Source organism: Trematomus bernacchii, unplaced genomic scaffold (genome assembly GCF_902827165.1).
Source record: "Trematomus bernacchii unplaced genomic scaffold, fTreBer1.1, whole genome shotgun sequence".
Lineage (NCBI taxonomy): Eukaryota > Metazoa > Chordata > Actinopteri > Perciformes > Nototheniidae > Trematomus > Trematomus bernacchii.
The window spans coordinates 1,791,216-1,813,154 of record NW_022987876.1 but is presented as its reverse complement, the minus strand read 5'-3'; the positions used below and the strand labels follow the sequence as shown (position 1 = coordinate 1,813,154).

Below are 21,939 nucleotides of genomic sequence, written 5' to 3'. Positions count from 1 at the left end.
ATGTGAGCTTCTGCAAAGAATTTTAACAAGAGACACTTTTGTTGACTTTAGGGTAAATATCGCCATGAAACCTCCTCAGTTGATTAACTACATTAATACAAATAGTTTTTGTAATCAAAATGTTATGTTTTGATATGCAAATGTGACATAATTTGCATATATTTCCAGAACCTAAATCTGAAGATTGGATAAAGACAGGTTCAAAATGTTGGATTAAATTGGATTTGTGTAACCTCTTTGCATCACTAGTCACCAGGCATTAACAGTCACTCCATGATAAGTGACTCCACACATGGGTTATAATAAAAACCTTTACAATAGACAGTATTGAGGTGATGTGATTGATGACATTACTCCAAAATCTTATTTCTCCTTAAGTATGTAAGGAAATACAGCAGGTCAGAATATATAAACAGATTCCAAACAATAAAAACATACATTTTCTTAAAAAGCCTCTGTGTCGTTTTTACAACATCTAATGTTTAACTATATATTTACAGAAGATAGGATTAAGATGTTTTTCATGTTATAGAAAGATTCTATTTACTTTCATCTTTGGTAAAATTACATAGGGACAAAACATTAACAAACCCATTACCGCTAGAAACTAACAAACTGTGTCTCCTCACAGCGCATGAGGTAGCAACAAATATATTTGAAATGTCTTGCAAAATACAAAAGCAAAAAACAGCAAAACAAATGTTGTTCCCACTACATAATATCCACACTACTCACTCAGTCCAGTAGGTGGCAGTAATTCACCTCTATGCTAGTTTGCCAATCCCAAATTAACACCATAGAAGAAGAAGCTTGATTTGACATTAGCTGAAAATGAGAAGCTAACAGCAGACGATAAGTTTTCTGCTTGCACTCTCATAAAAGTCAAGCCACGTATACGTAGGCCTCTTTAGTCATGGGAAACCAAGTGGAATAGCCCTTTGCGGATTTTATCTACACTCCAGGTACGTGACATGTTAGCTTTATTCAACTAGTTGCTAACTCGCTATCAAGCTGGCTGTTAATTTCCACAAGTGTTAGACCGTTAAGCCTAGCAGTTTCAAACTAACCGTCAAAAACAACCGTTACGACACTATTTTCATTTTTTACATTTGTAATCATTGCTTAAATTGATGTGTTATATCCTCCACAAAGAAAGCAAATTAGAAAACACATTTTTCCCTGGTTTCCTACTTATTTAGGGTTAATCAAAAAATCTTGCAATTTAGACCTTATTTTAATTGTATTAAATGTTTAATATGAGGGGAACCGTGCAATTTAATTTATTATTTATTTATGTACATATTCCCTATCATGTCTATTTAAGTCCCATTTCTTGTTTTTATATTGTCTTGTTTTATATTGTCTTGTTGCGCGTTGGCACCTTGAGTTCATATTGTAATTTCGTTGTACTTGTACAATGACAAATTAAAGATCTTATCTTATCTTATCTTAAATCATTACTGAAAATAGTGTTTTCGATATTAACAATAAGGTAGGGTCTGTCTTGATCATATGAAAATGATATATATATATATATATATATATATTTGTTTTACTTTTTGTATTCAAGATATATGAACATCCTATTATTTGTATACAAGAAGTTCACATCAGGGGTAGATATATAAAGCAATAAAACAATTGCATAAGTAAATAAAAAAGAGAAAATACATTTTCATATTTTAGATTAAATATTTGTTAAATGCACAATTTGTCAGTTTCGATTGACTTTTTATTCATAATTGTTTTTAATCGTGGTACTATATTGTTTTAGTTCTTGGTTAAAATGTTAAAATGTGGTTTGAATTCAGCCCAAAGAACAATATACAACTAAATGTAATTCTCGTGACACTGTTGCTGTCACAGACCAATCCCTGCCCTCCCCCGGCGCACCAGCCAATCGGATCGCGTTATTCTTGATTGACAGCTCTCGCGGCCAATAGCAACCCGCACAACAAATATGACCGCTCTCTCCGCGGTGTTGGGCTCAGCGGGCATCTCTTTCCGGCGCAGTACGGTGGGGATGCTGATGCTGAGGAGCCTCGTTCATCTGTAGCATTATTATAACTCATCGTGTATCGCCATGTTGTATTGTCTGAAGTTGCAGCACTGTGTTGACCTCTTTGTGGGCCTCCTGCTCTTGTTTTTAGCGGGTCTGCAGCAGGTGGAGGCAGAAGCTGAATCTGCAGAGATGTCCAACCTGAACTGGAAACCGTTCATCTATGGAGGAATGGCCTCGATTGTCGCAGAATTCGGTAGGCTACGTGATGCACCACAACATGCAGATACTCACCGTCCTCTGTTATGCTGCTTTAAACGCTTGTTTTCCATGGCATGGTCCTTGCATTTCTGTTTATTTGCAGGCATAGGAGAAACACACTTTAAAAATGTGTACAAACTGGTTTTGCTTTAGGCAAGGCAAGGCAAGTTTATTTATAGATCACCTTTCAACACAAGGCAATTCAAAGTGCTTTACAAAAATGAAAGACATTAAGAAAATGGCATTTAAAAACAGTCATTAAAAAGCAAAGATAATAAAATAAACATTAAAAGATGAAATACATGAATAAAAGTTACAGTGCAGTTTAAGATGTGAATAGTTCAATTAAAATCAGCGGCAAAAAGACAAGTCTTCAGCCTGGATTTAAAAGTAGTAAGAGTTGTAGCGGACCGGCAGGTTTCTGGGAGTTTGTTCCAGATATTTGGAGCATAATAACTGAACTTCTCCATGTTTAGTTCTGACTCTGGGGACAGAAAGCTGACCCGTCCCTGAAGACCTGAAAGTTCTGGATAATTCATAATTTAGCAGGAGATCGGAAATGTATTTTGGGCCTAAACCATTCAATGCTTTATAAACCAGCAGCTGTATTTTGAAATCAATTATTTGACACACAGGAACCAGTGTAAAGACTTCAGGACAGGAGTGATGTGATCCACTTTCTTAGTGTCAGTGAGGAACCAGTGTAAAGACTTCAGGACAGGAGTGATGTGATCCACTTTCTTAGTGTCAGTGAGGAACCAGTGTAAAGACTTCAGGACTGGACTGATCCACTTTCTTAGTGTCAGTGAGGAACCAGTGTAAAGACTTCAGGACTGGACTGATCCACTTTCTTAGTGTTAGTGAGGAACCAGTGTAAAGACCTCAGAACTGGACTGATCCACTTTCTTAGTGTCAGTGAGGAACCAGTGTAAAGACTTCAGAACAGGAGTGATCCACTCTCTTAGTGTTAGTGAGGAACCAGTGTAAATACTTACTCTGCTTAGCAGAGATAAAATCCTGGCTGAGCAAAAACTTTCTCAACCTCAATGAGAGCAAGACTGAGGTCATCTTTTTTGGACCGCAACCTCCAGCCTCTCCGGTTGATATTCTGGGCTCTATCCAAAAAAAACATCCTCCCCTCGGTCATGAACCTTGGAGTGACCTTCACTAGCACTTTTAAATTTGACAAGCAGGTCAGCACCGTAGTAAAATCCTGCTTTTTTAAAATAAGACTATTGGCCAAAACCAAGTCGTATTTATCTTTTAATGACTTAGAAAGGGTTATTAACGCCTTTGTAACCTCAAGACTGGACTATTGTAACGCTCTGTATGTGGGTATGGACCAGGCCTCAATTAAACGCCTGCAACTAGTCCAAAACGCTGCTGCACGTTTGCTGACTGGCCACAAAAAGCGTGACCACATCACCCCTATTCTGGCCTCACTACACTGGCTTCCAGTTCGGTTCAGAATTTATTTTAAAATCCTTTTATTTGTTTTCAAAGCACTAAATGGGCTGGCTCCGGCCTATATAGCTGAACTCCTCCAGCGCTACACCCCAGCCAGAGCTTTAAGGTCTGCTGACCAGCTGCTGCTGGTAGTGCCCAAGACCAGGCTTAAAACCAGAGGGCACCGAGCCTTCGCAGCAGCTGGCCCTAGGCTCTGGAACACTCTGCCCCTCCATGTGAGGTCGGCCCAGACCCTAGGGGTTTTTAAATCTAAACTAAAAACACACTTCTTCTCTCTGGCTTTCTAGTTAGAGCGGAGCACGACTCCTGACTATTCCTTGTGTTTTATTTTTATTTTGTTTTTAAGTTATATCTGTTGTAATTTATTGTCGTTTACTGTGATTGTAGTAATGTGTTTTTATTACATGTACAGCACTTTGGCTCGACCAAAAATCGCTTTTTAATGTGCTATATAAATAAAACCTGATTTGATTTGAAAGACTTCAGAACAGGACTGATCCACTCTCTTAGTGTCAGTGAGGAACCAGTGTAAAGACTTCAGAACAGGACTGATCCACTTTCTTAGTGTCAGTGAGGAACCAGTGTAAAGACTTCAGAACAGGACTGATCCACTTTCTTAGTGTCAGTGAGGAACCAGTGTAAAGACTTCAGAACAGGAGTGATCCACTCTCTTAGTGTTAGTGAGGAACCAGTGTAAAGACTTCAGAACAGGACTGATCCACTTTCTTAGTGTCAGTGAGGAACCAGTGTAAAGACTTCAGAACAGGACTGATCCACTTTCTTAGTGTCAGTGAGGAACCAGTGTAAAGACTTCAGAACAGGACTGATCCACTTTCTTAGTGTCAGTGAGGACTCGAGCAGCAGCGTTCTGAATCAGCTGCAGCTTTCTAATAGATGTTTTAGTGAGACCTGTGAAGACACCATTACAGTAGTCCAGTCTACTGAAGATAAAAGCATGGACAAGTTTTTCCAAATCCTGCTGTGACATTAGTCTTTTAATCCTAGATATATTCTTAAAGTGATAGTAGGCTGATTTAGTAACTGTTGTAATGTGACTGTTGAAACTCAGGTCAGAGTCCATGACTACACCTATAGATTTCTGGCTTTATCTGTTTTGAACATTGCAGACTGAAGCTCAGCGCTGACTTTCATTATTAGGATGGTCTAGATTGGCATTATGTACTAAGGTACTTTATCACAAACAAGGAATTTGTCTTGGTGTACAAGTCCATAACAATAAATGTCAAAGCAAGTATTGCATAAATCAATAAATGTATAGAAGAGAATCACAATTGAAATGTTAAAATGAAAGGGTTGGGCAGCTCTTGAACAGCAAAACAAAACATTAAACAAATACAGGCAGTGTGAATAAATGTAAATGCAATAAACAACAACAACAAAGGCAGTCTTAAGTTCCCAAAGGATATTCATGCAGCAAGTAAATAATGTGCCACACTTCAAAAAGACATGTGTGCACAGCAATGTTATTGTTTTTTTAAAGCTGCGTAAAGAGAGAATAGAATCATTTAATGTCATTATACATGTACAATGAAAGAAAGCTTGGGCTGGAGTGTGTTTTTCCTCTACTGCTGTGCATTCTTACAAGCATGTTCTCCCTATTGGTGAGTGCTCCTTTGCAATTGAATGCCATGGCAGTATATGTTCTATGCAAATAGCATTTTAAATCACTTGTATTTGCAGCCATAGGAAAATCCTGCATCAGCATAAAGGTGAGCGATGTTAGCGCTGGTTGCAAAAAGGCAGCCAGAAACATATCAAAGTTCTCTGGTGCACTATTTATGTGTCGTCCTGCAACTTGAGATGTCAAAGTTAGAAAGCAGTCATGTTGTACAGAAACATCCAGACGGCTTGCTTTAAAAGTTGCACTACTTGCAAGTTGGAATGTTTTTCATTATCAATTTAATCAGAAGGGATATTTTGCTACTGAATTCACTTAAATATCAGAAAGAACGTGTGGCCTTATTTTTTCAAGACAACTTAAAGGTCCCTATTATACTGTTTTTCATCAATATATCACAGGTCTCAGATATATACAGAAGCTGTCTCTGATTGGCTGAAACACCAAACAGATCATTGCAGCATTACCCATAATCCCCTCTGTTTCAGCCCTGTTTCCAAAGTGCTGATTCTCTGTCTGTTACTTTAGATGAAAATAAGGAGCCCCTCCCCACGCCCCTCTGAGAGAGATGTGGTTACAAAGAACTCAATGGTGCTCTAGGAGGAGATTCAGGTGATAAGGTGGGGGGGGGGGGGTTACCTTGGTTGGTGATTGACTAATGGTTACACAAGACAAAACATCGTTATGACATCATAAAGTGGCCAAAATCTAATCAGCTCATTTTCAGACAGGTTTTTATAGAAATGGATCGGGACAAAAAGAGAGAGGATCTTTGTTCCTGAAACTTTCAGAGTCTCTTTCCACAGAGGGGACACATGTTGATGAAGAAGAGACATGAAGAAGAGGGGACACATGTTGATGTAGAAGAGACATGAAGAAGAGGGGACACATGTTGATGTAGAAGAGACATGAAGAAGAGGGGACACATGTTGATGTAGAAGAGACATGAAGAAGAGGGGACACATGTTGATGTAGAAGAGACATGAAGAAGAGGGGACACATGTTGATGTAAGAAGAGACATGAAGAAGAGGGGACACATGTTGATGTAGAAGAGACATGAAGAAGAGGGGACACATGTTGATGTAGAAGAGACATGAAGAAGAGGGGACACATGTTGATGTAGAAGAGACATGAAGAAGAGGGGACACATGTTGATGTAGAAGAGACATGAAGAAGAGGGGACACATGTTGATGTAGAAGAGACATGAAGAAGAGGGGACACATGTTGATGTAGAAGAGACATGAAGAAGAGGGGACACATGTTGATGTAGAAGAGACATGAAGAAGAGGGGACACATGTTGATGTAGAAGAGACATGAAGAAGAGGGGACACATGTTGATGTAGAAGAGACATGAAGAAGAGGGGACACATGTTGATGTAGAAGAGACATGAAGAAGAGGGTTTTGCATAATAGGTCCCCTTTAAGTATTTCTATAAAACTTTTTTTATATTAATTCGTCCTAATATTTGTAATCCTCAGGGACGTTTCCCATTGACCTGACTAAGACCCGGCTACAGGTCCAGGGTCAGTCTCAGTACACGGAGATTCGCTACAGAGGCATGTTCCACGCCCTCTTCAAGATCGGCAAAGAGGAGGGCCTCAAAGCGCTCTACTCTGGGTAAGAAGGATGCCTTTATCATGTTCATGTTTTGTAGGCTCTTTGTTAACACCCAGTTTGCTCATCCTGCTCATTTGAGGCACAGTAAACGGGATATAGGATGTTATGGTCGAGAGCAAGACATAGAACTGATCTGAGAATAACACAATACCTCTGTTTGTTGACAGTGTTACTATGTAGATGCTCTGCTGCCTTAATCAGGAAAACATGTTCTCCGTTACCCATAATCCCCTTTTTTTTGTACTGCCCTGACAATATAAAAATACAGATGTTTGTAAAGGATATGAATATATGTCACAATCAGGTGAGTTTTCTATCAATGCAACACACAGGTGGAGATTAATTCATTAGCTCTACTCCAAATACCTTTCTAGTTATAGGTATAAGAAATGTATGGGAAAGTATTTGTATTCATGAGAGTTATAAAAAGTTTAAACATGTGTTATTATTAGGGCTGTCAAGTTAACGCGTTAATAACGCGTTAACGCAAAAAAAAATTAACGCCTCTAATTATTTTAACGCGATTAACGCATGTGTTTTTTGTTCTCGGCCGCCACGTAGTTTCAGAGCGCATCGAGTTTAAAATACCATCTACAAGCTGATGCTGACAGCCCCGCTCCTGCTGTCCGCTTGTGGCAGACCACACTTCCACGCTCACCGGCAGGCCCGGACTGGCCATCGGGAGGACCGGGAGGGAGTGTGTATGTGTGGCGCGAGCGAAGCACACCTTACGTGTTGTTGTTAGCATCTGGTGCTAGCTAGCTGAGCTAACGGATATAAGGAGCTGTTTCAATGAAAACAGAGGAGCGACATTTCGCCGACAACTGCGCCGAGCACTTGACTTTATGCAGGTAGCCAGACAGCACACTCAGCACGGATAGTGCGCGCAACATGATTGCAGCGTCCAGACAGCTCCCGTTCGAGCATATATGCCTTGAGCTGCACATAGCTCCAACGATCCATCACAGTGTCTCCACATTCACACACACACACACACACACACACACACACACACACACACACACACACACACACACACACACACACACACACACACACACACACACACACACACACACACACACACTATTATTGTATGAGAGAGGTTCCAGGTTGAATTGAAGCGAATATTTGTAATGTTCAGGTTGTTGTGTTTAATATTCATGAGAATATTTGTCATTGTTCAAATGATAATAAACAAACATATAAAGCATATTTGTCCACTCATATGTTGATAAGAGTATTAAAAACTTGAAAAATATCCCTCTAAGGTACATTTAGAACAGATAAAAAAATGTGCGATTAATCGCGATTAACTATTTTAATCGACTGACAGCCCTAGTTATTACTTTACCATGTTCAATACTGTTGTGTAGATAGGTATTAAACAAACCTAGGTAGTGATAAAGCATTAAATGCATTATGGGATTTTCTGTCAGCACAACATGGATCATCCCCGCACATCGGCTCTGTGCCACTTTAGCAGATAACTCCTCATCTGCTTAACAAAACTCATTCAATCGCAGGTTTAAGGTTATCAGGATTTCGGCAGACTCTTAATACCACGATGTCTTGCTGTTCCCGGGGAGCGACTCCTTTCAGTTCAACTCAATGTGTTGTAAAGTCAATCTGGTTACTTGTTATTGCTACAAGCTTGCCCCGTGCTCCATACTGATGGAAACAGCATGTGCTCATTATGATGTGCAGGAAAAGCTTTGCGCACAGAGCTGTTACACTTTGTGGGTGGGTGAACTGTGATATTGCTTTGAAAGAGCCCGCTGGGAGAGGAAATGCATATTTCATTTTGAAAGCGGGAGCTTCGCTTTGACTTTAACAGATGTGGGGAATGATTCAAGTGCTAATATTACATAACTCCCTTGATTTCACTCTACTCAATACGACTGAAATGTATTTGATTTGCATCCTAAGTCACATGAACACTGTTATCAGAATACCTTTCTTGGTCCCACGGGAAATGTACGTTGTTACAGCAGAAAAAGAGCCACAGAAAGCTTAATGTTACATGCATTAAAAAGTATTAAAGTAAAATAAAAAGTTACGATATAATACAAAATACACATCCTATAACAGTTCTTAGGATTTAGCAGACAGGTATATATTGCACAGTCATTAACGACATATATATAGTGTGTGTGTGTGTGTGTGTGTGTGTGTGTGTGTGTGTGTGTGTGTGTGTGTGTGTGTGTGTGTGTGTGTGTGTGTGTGTGTGTGTGTGTGTGTGTGTGTGTGTGTGTGTGTGTGTGTGTGTGTGTGTGTGTGTGTGTGTGTGTGTGTGTGTGTGTGTGTGTGTGTGTGTGTGTGTGTGTGTGTGTGTGTGTGTGTGTGTGTGTGTGTGTGTGTGTGTGTGTGTGTGTGTGTGTGTGTGTGTGTGTGTGTGTGTGTGTGTGTGTGTGTGTGTGTGTGTGTGTGTGTGTGTCGCTCTTCTGAACATGTTTCACCTCTCATTTGTTCAGGATTTCTCCAGCTCTGTTGAGACAAGCCTCTTACGGGACAATCAAGATCGGGACCTACAACTCTCTGAAGAGGCTGTTTGTCACTCATCCTGAAGGTGAGGGTTTACCTGCCTCTTCTAGCTTTGTTACAATCGTTTATCATAAGGCTAAACATTTTTATGTATATTTTTGTATTATCTTAATAATAAAAGTCAGCGCTGAGCTTCAGTCGGCAATGTTCAAAACAACAGATAAAGCCAGAAATCTAGGTGTAGTCATGGACTCTGACCTGAGTTTCAACAGTCACATTAAAACAATTACTAAGTCTGCATACGATCACCTTAAAGGTGGGGTAGGTAATTCACTTCAGATACACTTTTTGTTATATTCCATGGAATGCTCTTAACATCCCGATAGCAATGAATATCTGAAGTGCTTTGACAATAAATACATTAAAAAATATCATCTGTGGAAGCCGTAATACTGTAAAAAGCACGACCAATCATCTGAGCCGGCCCGGCTAAAATAACTGGATGGCCTACCTGCCTGTCAGCCTTCCATCTGTGCACAAACTTATCTTGTGCCCTCATTGGTCATGTGCGCGTTCGTGTGTGTTGGAGGAGGGGCTCTGTAAGGAAGTCTGAAGGAAGAGGCAGATTTTTTCCGTGTATTTTCAAATTCTAGCGCACTCGAGCTGGTTTCTCCATTCTTACCTACCCTACCTTTAAGCGAGGGATGTCATAAGAAGCAATACTCTATTTCCAAGTCCATGCGAATGTATGAAATTGGGATGATACGTGTTTTTCTAGAGAACCACAGGTATTATAATTCACAGTAGTACTAAGGTCTTTTTAAATATTCCTAAAGTCCCCCCACAAAAAATTGGTGGTGCTGCTTTTATCCACTCTGCTCCCAAACTGTGGAACACCCTACCAGGAAACATTAGAGGCAAACTCAGTGAGATAGTTGCTATGCAGCCTAGCTTATTGACTCCAAAGTAGTTGACTGAAAGGTGCCTTATTCACATTTCTCATTGCAACATTTTAACATCAACAACTGCCTTATTGTAATTTCCCTGAGATTGATTTGTGGAGAATATATGTAGGATCATGCCCCTTTTGTTTTTCCACAGAGCCATGTTTTCACATACAAGGAATTTGCTTTGGTTGTGCATTAATAAACACAGTGAAACACATGAACATGGAAAAGTAATAGCAAATATTGGACAAAAAGCGATATTAAAAAAAAAAAAAAAAGAAGTCAGTACTAAAAATACATAAGAAATACGAGTAATTATTGTGTATATGTGCAGAACATCTTAATTAAAAGTGGTAAAGCTGTGCAGTTTTAGAACTTGAAGCATTTCCAGGGTGTCCGCGGGGTCTTAAAAAGTGTTAAAAGTTGATAAATCAATTTAGTGAAAATGAAGGCTATTAAAAAGTATTAAAGGGCATTTTCCAAGGTATTACATTTTGTAGCTTGTTTTCAATAAGTATATAAATTGTCCAAAGAGGTTGTATTCTACAGTGTGCCTGAATGTAATCATTGCGTAGGTGTGTAGCGTGATTCTTTGTAGTTTATTTATGGCATCCCATTGGGTTTGACGTCATCTGAACAGGACATTGCGCGCTCTGCTTGATAGCGCGCGAAGGTCCGTTTACGCCGGTTGCTAAACAACATCGTTATGGGGAAATGCAAGTCTGCGTCCAAATGGTTGGAAGATAAGGAGGAAGGACAATCAATACTGAATATGGCAGTGGCGAACCGTCAGGGCCTTCAAGGTATTCAGAGAATACCCTGGAATACTCAGATAAAACAAAAAAAAATCGATTTAATTATATAAATAAAATGTAATAAAATGAATAAATGAGAATCGTATCTGTGTTGTTGATCTGTAATATTACAGTGTTACGTTGATTTGTTTGTCCTTCTCGGGAGCGGCGGCGGTGGGTGTGTGTGTGTCTACAGAAGGTCCAGTTGTGATAGACACGGTTCGCCACTGGTATATAGTAAATGTGAGGTAAAGTGTGTCGCCAATGTAACCGGTTAAAACTCAAAGTGGCGATGAGGTCTTAAAATGTATGGAAAGGGTCTTAAAAAAGGTCTTAAAAGGAATTGCATCTGACTTCAGGATTCCTGCATATACCCTGATTTTGCAGATATGTTCCAAATTGTCTGGTTCATTTATAAAGAAAATCTGTAACATACACTTTGGTTTTCCACAGAGCTTATTGTTTTATAATCAAAAATCCAATGGAAAAATCCTATTGACTTTTTGTCGAGCAGTGCGATGCTAACTTTAGGGTCAGCTTTCAAAATGCGTCATGTCCCCTGCAGCAGTAATACTGTATGTGCCTTGAAGCTGTTCGCTACTCATCCACTAAAAACAAAGGGTTTTATGCGTCGTGACGACCTGTGTTGAAGCGCTGTGCACAGACTGGGTGTGTTAACCTGCCGGCACTCATTTGCAAGCTAAATGAGAGACAAAAGACTTCCAGTAAGGAGGGGAGTGATGGAGAGGGAAGGGTGGAGACAGAAAGAGAAGCAAGGGGGGGGGGGGGGGGGGGGGATACTGCAGCTGTAAGTGCTTCCCCCCCCTCCTGTCCAACATCCATCTCATATCGAACGCACAATTCAATATATTAAATTAAAAAGGATACACACAAACTCTCATCATTCAAAAAACAAAGCGTCAACGTGGTTTCTGTTCAGCTAGAAGCTTTAAATCAGTCACTGTTGAACTGTTGATGCATATTAAATACATTATAGGATTTTATATCAAAACGATAAACAAAAAATATTGGCCAATGGAGAGTACATGTTGTGTTTTAAATTGTGTTTTACAGCTCCAAAGCTATACGGAGCATCGTCTGTGGCACTACCTTTTTGGATGCAGGTCAAAATATACTCTAGATGTGATTTCACTATATTTACACTACACATGATTTAAAACGTAGTTACAGGAAAGGGAAAAGATAGAAGATATGGACTTGTAACAAATGGTACTTCTGTGTTTTGATCACGTCTAAATGTGTTTCGGGGGAAATGTCCGGTCTGCAAAGTAAGTACAGCAATAGCCTTTCAGTTCCCCCCAGAAGATAGCTCTTGTCACACACACACACACACACACACACACACACACACACACACACACATCTAGGCCCTTTTTGTTTGATGTATATATGTCACATTGTAGGACTGCAGGAAACGATATTTCTGGATGTACAACATGTAGAATTCTTGACAATAAAGCTGACTTTGACTTTGACACACACACACACACACACTTTCACGGTTAGGCAGTTCTTTTTTTTCTGGTTTTTGTCCAACACGCTAACACAGTTCTGTGTGCTGTTATGTTCAGTCATCGTTCTTATGTTGAACGTGAATACATTTACTTTGTAAGTCATTATGGGACGTATTTCTTCTTTCATAGCAATTTTCCTTCATACTTTCTTGCCGTGAAATAGGTCTTAAATTCTATTCAAAGTGGTCTTAAAAAGGTCTTAAAAAGGTCTTAAATTTGAGTTTGTGAAACCTGCGGGAAGCCTGACTTACTTACAACCCTAACAGCATGCACAATAAAACTAATTGTAAACAATAACAGGCTCAGTTGAGTTGCTCTTACCTCATCCTCTGTGCAGAGCGCTCACTTATCAGACAAATGGGTTTGCGCTACATTTATCAAAGGTTGTGCGGCGCCATTGAGACTGACAGGAAGTCGGGGACTAAGGCTCCGTCTCTTCCTATCTATCTATTCTTTTATTTGTAATTTCTCATTTCCCATTGACTCGTTCCTTCTTTATAAGACTCCTCTTTTCCCTGTCTCTATCCTAACCCCCCCACTCATTTTCATTCCACTTTGCCCTCTGCTCCTTTCAATGTTTGATGACCAATTAGAGTACATCAGACAGATACAATTAATAATAGAGTAGATCAAGGTAGGAGAATAAAATAATAACCACTCCTTTTACCAGTAACACTCTTAAAGGGGACCTATCATGCAAAATGCACTTTTTGATGTCTTTTATACATAAATGTGTCCCCGGTGTGTCAGGGAACTCACGCAGCGTCAGAAAATAAAACCCTCTCTCTTTTCCTCCGTACCCAAATCTCTAAAAACGGGGGAACAACGGAGCTGATCCAGATTTGCGTCCGATATGACGTAATATCTGAAATGTGGACCCACGGCCCAATCAGAAACGTTGCTATCAGAAACAATGCCCGACTGTTTTGGACGTAATATGGTCTGTGTTGACATTAGCCTGGCTAACACTCAGAGCTAACCTGTACTGGAGAGCATGTGTGTGAAGAAGCAGGAAATAAAAAGGAACTCACCTTGTGGTATAACCGGCAAGAGAGAAAGCCTTTGAGCTCCATACTGTTTCAGAAACAATCCTTGATAATCCATGATATGGCGTTTCATCACGGCGGTATTTAGTTTAGACAGTAGCTGCCGGGTCCCGCATGAGCTCAGACCCCTCCTTTTTATTTTTTAAAGCTTTATACCCCAAATCAGCACTTTTAAAACAGGAAGTGAAATAGAGGGATATGAGGCATGGCTAGAATGGGTGATCTGTTTGGTATTTTGAGCAAAACACTTCATAGACATGTTTTTAATATATTTGTATATATCTGAGACCTATGCTATTGCCTAAAAATAGCATGATAGGTGACCTTTAATATACGTCTGGTGTCATTATAGTAAAGTCTTTCGCATGCAGTTTAAGCTAAGTATTGATTTTAGTGGCGTTATACATTTTGTCCTGCTGCTCAGTCAGCTTTTTCAAATATCTGCACCAATGAACCAGAGCAAATGTGCTTTCAGTGAACAATAATGAATCTTAATGTAATGTGAAAAGTAGGGTTGATGTAAGGGGAATTGGGAAGTAGAGTGTTTTACATTACTTCACCTTTTTAATGTGTGTGTCTTGTTAAAAAACAAAGCCCTTTTTTTGTTTCTGTTTCATGTTTACCTTCCCCCTCTTCCTCGCTGGTTTAAATGTTTATTTTGATGCAGGTTTAGGTTTGCCTTGTGGTTGTGTTGGAATCTAACGCCCCAAAGAATGGGCAGCGTCTGCTCAGATATTTGTGTTTCTTTGTAAATGAATATCATTTCTTGTCTCTGTCTTGCCAGATGAGACGATGATCATCAACGTTTTCTGTGGCGTCGTGTCCGGAGTGCTGTCCTCGTCTCTGGCAAACCCCACTGACGTCCTCAAGGTGATTAATAACGTTTTTGACCATTCTTTTGCTTTGTTCACTCCAAAAGCAAAGTGAATGTTCAACGGTTTGCCTCATCATTTGTATGATTACTTTACTGCAGCGGTATGAACACAATATCAGTCAAATTGATGACTTTCATTGCAAAAAACAAATCAAAAAGTTGAATCAACTGCACCATGATGCCGAGTTGTAAAATGTATTCCATTATATTTTTTTATTTTGAATGTCAACTGCGGCCTGAATTCTATGATTTCCTTTTACATAAATAAAGAGTATTTCACCATATTCGTGGATAAAACAAATTAACAGTGGTGATGTGTCCCATCGATGTTGAAACGAAACCTAAACTCTTGTAAGATTTAAAACAAAGTTCTGTCAAAATGATTAGTAAATCACCAAGAAGGTTTTTTCATCTACTTAATGTCTAAAATATTTCAATTAATTAAAAATAATCCAATGGCTTCCTCCCTACTGCTATCTACCGTTATACTCCTTAGGCCCCGGCTCCACGAGGACAAATACGGGTTGAATCCGCATATTTCTCATGCGTATAGCCCTCTAAGCTCGACGACGCCGTAAGGGAAACGTAGAAACAGACCCCGCAAACGACAACGGGTCCAAAGGTGGATAGATCTGGGAACGGAGCGCTCTGGGGGGTCCAACGAGGCCGTGGAGTCGCCTATACGGTCATTCGTTTTCATAGCCCCGCCTCTCCCCACCAGATTCAGATTCAGATTATTTATCTTTATCTCGATATGAACATAAACGCGAGTGAAGTCTAATCTGACAGGACGGAGACACGCAGCTCCTCCGGCTGTGAAGCAGCGGGAGCAAAACACACACTTCAAATCAGATCACCACCCTTAGCTATTTTAATTACCTCTCAAACTACCTAAACTAGTTATAAATATGTTTATTTTTACTGTCGGGTTTACTTACTGGATCAGCTGCTGCATGAGGAAGCATGAAGATTTAAACTTTAACACACATTGACCGGCGAAAAACTCTGCGCGGTTCCCTCCGCCCCCACTGCGGAGAATAAACAGAAGTGCAGCCATGACAACCATTCTTCTTCGCTGCTTTTGTGGAGGAAGTTGCTGCTTTTGTGGAGGAAGTTACAGCGCCACGTACAGGTTCGGCATATGTACTGCAGCTTTTCCAGCGTTTGGATGTAAACGGAGCCGTCTCGTGGAGCTTGACACAATCCGGTGTATATTGCGTGGGGACGGAAGGTTTTTTGCGGTTGCATTTGCGTTACTCCGATGCGTTTTGCCGTATTTGTTCTCGTGGAGCCGGGGCCTTAATCCACTGAGGGAAGTGCTGGGTTGTAAGTGATGGTGTAAACATATTTTTTTGTTTGTCTGTTTTTGTTCCAGATCAGGATGCAGGCGCAGGGCAGTCTGCTCCAGGGCAGCATGATGTCCAACTTCATGAACATCTACCAGACAGAGGGCACCAGAGGCCTGTGGAGAGTGAGTGTGTGTGTGAGAGAGAGTGTGAGTGAGAGAGTGTGTGTGTGAGAGTGAGTGAGTGTGTGTGAGTGTGAGTGGAGGGTATTGTGTTGTGGGATGCAGCCGAAAAATCGCCACATTTCTGATGCTGAAAACGCTTTTTCTAATATTTTACCTGGAAGAAAAAGGAATATGAGATTAACTTCCTCACTGACTAATTGGTGCAAGCCTTCTGTTTTCCAAGATAACGCCCCATTCATTCTTTTTGAGAAATGAATTTTAATTGAAAATATATGGTAATGTTCACAACGTGTTTTCATTGCTCCCCCAGTAGTCAAAACATCTGTTATTTCTATTGTAAGAAAGACCCATACTTTGGGTACATTTGAACTTACTCTTGATAACTGGACTTAAAATCACACTGTGCATTGTACTTTTATAGTCAATCTAATATTTAATAATCCATTCCTTGCACAATTAATGTAAATATAATATCCTGCTTATATTTTGTTACTGTAAATTTGTATTTCCACATGTATCTTTTTTACTTTTTTAATGCTATTTTATTTCAATTTGAGACGTTTACATTTTCGATTGTTTATTTCTAGTCTTTTAATTTATCTAATGTTCAATGCCATGTCTTTTTATATTTCTGCAACGCAAACATTTCCCAAATTGGGATCAATAAAGAACTTTTTATCTTAACTTATATAAATTGAATTCTCCAAAATGATCTTATGTGTTGTTTAATTGTCTGACAGTAAGATTTATTTCCTGTGTCGCCTCTCCTCCTCCTCCTCCTCCTCCTCCTCCTCAGGGTGTCATCCCCACGGCGCAGCGAGCGGCCATCGTGGTCGGGGTGGAGCTTCCTGTCTACGACATCACGAAGAAGCACCTCCTCAAGTCTGGCGCCATGGGAGACACCATTCTGACACACTTTATGTACGTTTATTAATTGTTTAACAGCTCAGGGATGGCGACCCTTTATAATCACACAGATATTGCAATAATAATGCGGACCATTTTGAATAGGCCCTCAGCTAATTCAAAATGTTTAATATGGCCCATAAATTAAACTTGTGCTCGTCTTATATTGTACTTCTTAAATATAAATGTAAACATATATTACACAGTAGTATTCATGTGTTAATAATGGCGCTTTTCCACTGCAGGGCCTCGCTCGGCTTAGTACGGTATGGCTAGGCCTCGTTAGGCCTTGTTAGGCCAGGCTCACTTATGCTGCGTTTCCATTACAGTTTAGGAACTGGGGCAGTAACTATAGTAACGCAGTGTAGGCGGAGCCGTGACGTCATCTTCAATGAGAAACACAAAACCAACGTCATCAGCCGTTAGCTGTTAGCCCTCAGAGCTCACAGCTCCTCATATCTGTTCAGAAACTAGACAAAAGTTAAACAAGTACAAACCACAGACTGCCTGTGTCATGGCGAATACAGTCGCTGCTTTATTTATGTCTGTATAGGCCGTTGTGAGTGTGGACGGTCGGAGCATATACTGCGTTAGCTTAGCCGATCTCCATTCAGAAAACACGCATTTTAAAAGGTTTTTCGCCTGCCGTCTGTCTGCAGACTTGTCAAAGCATTAATTCATGGTTTTTACTAACCGGCATCAGTATGTTGTTACTTCGGCATCATTTTGAAACGTGTATTACAATAAACGGTCAAATATGTTCATTTTGTTGTAGTTGTAGCCCCCTTGCCAGAGATTCTCTCTCTCTAGTTTAGCAAACTCAGCCCGGTTGTTGGCCCGGAAAGAACCTCGATTTTAGAGAGCCAGAAAACTGAAAAAAAAAAACGTTAGCCGGAACTACGCCTAGTGGAAACGCAACCAAAAACGGGCACGGCACAGCATGCTTAAACCGCGCTCCGCGCTGTAGTGGAAATGCGCCATAAGATCACTTTTCAAATAAATCCAGTCAATTAATGTTGGAAACATTTTCTAACAAATCTTAGTTGATAAGCAAAAAGCCCAATGACTTATTTAGATAACAAGCTTGAAATCTACCCTTCCTATTTCTCCTTATTATAATCAATCTGAAGCTTCTGTTTCAAGGGATGAGCTGCCAACACTCACAAGCATCATGTACCTACATTTGATTGATTTGGCTAACTTATCACTGAACATATGAGACACTATACCTCTAGTGAGCGGCCCAGCCCTTCGTATATTTTTCTGTATGTGGCCCTCGGTGAAAGAAGTTTGGACCCCCCTGATATAAACCTAATTGCCACTCGTTTTCTCAGTATTTTTTAGGCAGAATAGATTTTATTTTTACAGGGTGTCCGCGGGGTCTTAAAAATGATTAAAAGTTTATCAATCAATTTAGCGAAATTAAGGCTATTAAAAAGTATTAAACGGCATTTTCCAAGGTATTACATTTTGTAGCTAGTTTTCAATAAGTATATAAATTGTTCAAAGAGGTTGTATTCTACAGTCTTCCTGAATGTAATCATTGCGTAGGTGTGTAGTGTGATTCTGTGCAGTTTATTTATGGCATCCCGTTGGATTTGACGTCATCTGAACAGGACATCGCACGCTCACTGCTTGATAGCGCGCGAAGCTCCGTTTACGCCGGTTGTTAAACAACATCGTTATGGGGAAATGCAAGTTTGCGTCCAAATGGTTGGAAGATAAGGAGGAAGGATACTACAATCAATACTGTATATAGTCAATGTGAGGTAAAGTGTGTCGCCAATGTAACCGGTTAGAACTCCAAGTGGCGATGAGGTCTTAAAATGTATGGAAAGGGTCTTAAAAAAGGTCTTAAAAGGTTTTACATGTGACTTCAGGATTCCTGCATATACCCTGTTTTATGAAACTCCTCCTTTGGTCCTCTTGTGTAATTTCTGGTTGTGTGTACAGTGCGAGTTTCACGTGTGGCCTGGCGGGGGCGCTGGCCTCCAACCCCGTGGACGTGGTTCGGACCCGAATGATGAACCAGCGAGTTTCGTCGGGAGCCCCGATGTACAAAGGCACTCTGGACGGACTGATGCTGACGTGGAAGAACGAGGGCTTCTTCGCCCTCTATAAGGGCTTCTGGCCCAACTGGCTGCGACTCGGGCCCTGGAACATCATCGTATCCTTAAAACAAGTTTAATCAGGGCGGGGGGAAACACGGAAAGGATTTCTGGGATATTATTTTGGAGACAGTGGAGGTTTAATCCCAAAAGTTAAGTGGCGATGAAATACGGGGAACTTTGTTTTACAATGTCCAATTCCATAAAAATAAATGAAATAGGATCTGAAGTATTTAAAAGGTGTTGATAGCCAGGGACGTGCACAGACATTTTGGGGGGCGGGTGCTCAAGTGAGAAAAAGGGGCACTTCCCATAATCATTTATAAAAAACATTTTTAAAACAAAAAGTTAAATATAGTTGCACATCTCTGACTTATTGACCAATTTATTTTAATACCCTCACACTCACGCAATTGTTTAATATTCAACAGAATTCTACAAAATAATCAGCTAACAGAGACAATGGTCTTCTTTAGTATTCACTACGCACAAGAGCAGACAACAAACTAGAAAAGTTAATAGTTATTAAATGAGCAGCCAACAATCAAAATTATGAAGTTACTGTTTAAGGACATTTCAGGCAAAAAGATCGGTTTTTCATGTACTTGTACATTTTGTTATTTTGGTCTATTTTTCTTCCATGTTTTCTTTCATTCTAATGGAAAGACAACTTCCCAAAAACACATATAAACATACTACCATGTCTGAATTCATCTATAGATTTAAAGCTAATCTGCATTCAAACATAACATTTCAGGGGAAAATACTGACTTGACGTAAGTAACTATCTGGGGAAGTTGTGAGGTTTATCCTTTTCACCTGCAATGCCTTGGTAACTGCATGCAAATTAGCGCATTTTAATTAAGATAAGATAGTACTTTATTACTAGTGTACTACTAGTTAACGCCTAATTTGCATATCAATGTGGCGATTGTGATGACGTTATTAGATACACATTTTACTGTATTCACCTGTAGTGTCTCCCCTTAAGTACAGCACATTAGCCCGTATGCCCATGATAAATGGCCTTAGCTAAACCTTGAGCTAACTTATCCATTAGCTAGTAGCCTACCTTAGTTAACTATATTTGTTATTGTCTTTTAGCTAATTAGCTGTAAACTCAAGGCACTGGCAGCTTAGTCATTTGTTCATCTCCACTCAGCTTCAAATAAGCCAAGAAAAGCCGGCATAACATGGGACAGTAAAGTGAGAGGTGCTGCTACCTGTCTGTCTGAAGGGACAGTAAGGTGAGAGGTGCTGCTACCTGTCTGTCTGAAGGGACAGTAAAGTGGGAGGTGCTGCTACCTGTCTGTCTGAAGGGACAGTAAAGTGGGAGGTGCTGCTACCTGTCTGTCTGAAGGGACAGTAAAGTGGGAGGTGCTGCTACCTGTCTGTCTGAAGGGACAGTAAAGTGGGAGGTGCTGCTACCTGTCTGTCTGAAGGGACTGCCGATGTCCGCACCGCTGTGCAGGAGACGTGGAGGGAGGGTAGAGAGAGCATCGGAACTTCACAGTCTAATCTCCCGACCTGATATTTTTATTTTGTATTCAATCAATATATTTTTGGAAAGGGAAACTGTCCAAACAGCGGTAGATATATATTCATTTATTTAAAAAATAAAAAAGGGGGAAAAAAGGTCACTTTCTCTGGAGGAAGAAAAAGGGCAGGGGCTCAAGCCCACTTTGATGTCTGTGTGCACGTGCCTGCTGATAGCCATCTCTTTTTTACAAGAATGCCCTTACTCAAGTACATAACAATATAAGCATAGATAAAAACAAATGTTGAAAAGTTGTTTTGTCAGTCCAACAGATATTCACTTAAAAAGGCGGGAAAAAATGATTCTCCCTTTTTGAAAGGCGTAACAAATATTTCAAAATAGTTGCCCATTATTTTTTTAGTCCAGAGTTAGCATTAGTCGAGGTTGCTCATATTTCAGAGCTTATTTTAGCCTGTTCACTGTTGTGATTATGAGTCATGAAACGTTCCTTAACTCACTTCTCTCTCAGTTCTTCATCACCTTCGAGCAGCTGAAGACGCTCCCGTTTTAAGTGACAGGAAGTGGGACTGGCTCTGTTTAGACTGTGTCGGGCAGAAGTGTGAGCACCTGCAGGTTGACCACACTCCCTGTAAAGCATACCAATGATACAGTACAACACTACTCATCTGCCCATCAAACGCTCATCCAAATCTTATGTTCTGTTTTTGCAATGTGTTTAATTTATTTTTTGTACAGTTTTTAAGGAGTGTGATTTATCGCTCTCATCCTCCTTCGACACTCCCCAGGCAGCTAAGAGTTGGTTGTAGCAGAAGATTGAAATATGGAAGACTAGGTTTTTTTCTTTTTAGTTTAACACTGTGGAAAAGGTGAGAGGAAGCCTTTCTTGCATGGAAAGCGGTCGGAAAATGAGTGATTTCATTTAAAGGTTCCATTTCTACTGATCATGTTTCCATTGTTGAGGTCTACTAGAATATATTTATATCGTGCAATGTTCCAAACTCACATTGGTTTCTCATACAGCATCTCGGTATAGTATGTGTATTCACTCTCTGTCCTACACGGCTTGTTGGAGCTCCTGCCCCCCCCCCCCCCCTGTGAGCCCACTGTGCTCTGATTGGTCAGCTCGCCCACTCTGTTCTGATGAGTCCACCACCGTTGCAGCGGAACATCAGTGTTTATGTGTTACAATGGCATTTGTTAGCAACCAGAAAATGACACCAGTAATGACAAACAGATGAGAATGCTGCGTGGGGTCTGGGGCCGTGTTGGCGGGACGTTGCGGGGCTCGC

The 21,939-nt window shown here is 40.3% G+C and overlaps 1 protein-coding gene across 3 annotated transcripts; it reads left to right on the top strand.

The window, feature by feature from the left end:
* Positions 1-815: 815 nt before the first annotated feature.
* Positions 816-21,717, top strand: slc25a14 (solute carrier family 25 member 14). 3 transcript variants are annotated; one of them, XM_034113897.1, is made up of 9 exons: positions 816-962; positions 2,151-2,255; positions 6,849-6,987; positions 9,462-9,556; positions 14,578-14,663; positions 16,043-16,138; positions 16,935-17,059; positions 18,998-19,211; positions 21,159-21,431. In XM_034113897.1, the coding sequence occupies exons 2-9, from the start codon at positions 2,192-2,194 to the stop codon at positions 21,198-21,200; spliced, it is 861 nt and encodes a 286-aa protein (XP_033969788.1). In that variant the 5' UTR covers positions 816-962; positions 2,151-2,191; the 3' UTR covers positions 21,201-21,431. The 3 variants fall into 3 exon arrangements, with proteins under 3 accessions (XP_033969788.1, XP_033969789.1, XP_033969787.1); XM_034113898.1 differs by lacking the exon at positions 816-962 and adding an exon at positions 2,014-2,017; XM_034113896.1 differs by lacking the exon at positions 816-962 and having other exon boundaries at positions 2,034-2,255; positions 21,159-21,717.
* Positions 21,718-21,939: the final 222 nt, after the last annotated feature.

What these genes read in the sequence shown, in the direction of transcription:
- slc25a14 (XM_034113896.1), top strand. Translation starts at nt 2,084, where the DNA reads ATGTTGTATTGTCTGAAGTTGCAGCACTGTGTTGACCTCTTTGTGGGC. An exon ending in ACCCCACTGACGTCCTCAAG is followed by an intron (nt 14,664 to 16,042) that starts GTGATTAATAAC and finishes TTTTTGTTCCAG; the next exon opens with ATCAGGATGCAGGCGCAGGG. An exon ending in ACCATTCTGACACACTTTAT is followed by an intron (nt 17,060 to 18,997) that starts GTACGTTTATTA and finishes TTGTGTGTACAG; the next exon opens with TGCGAGTTTCACGTGTGGCC.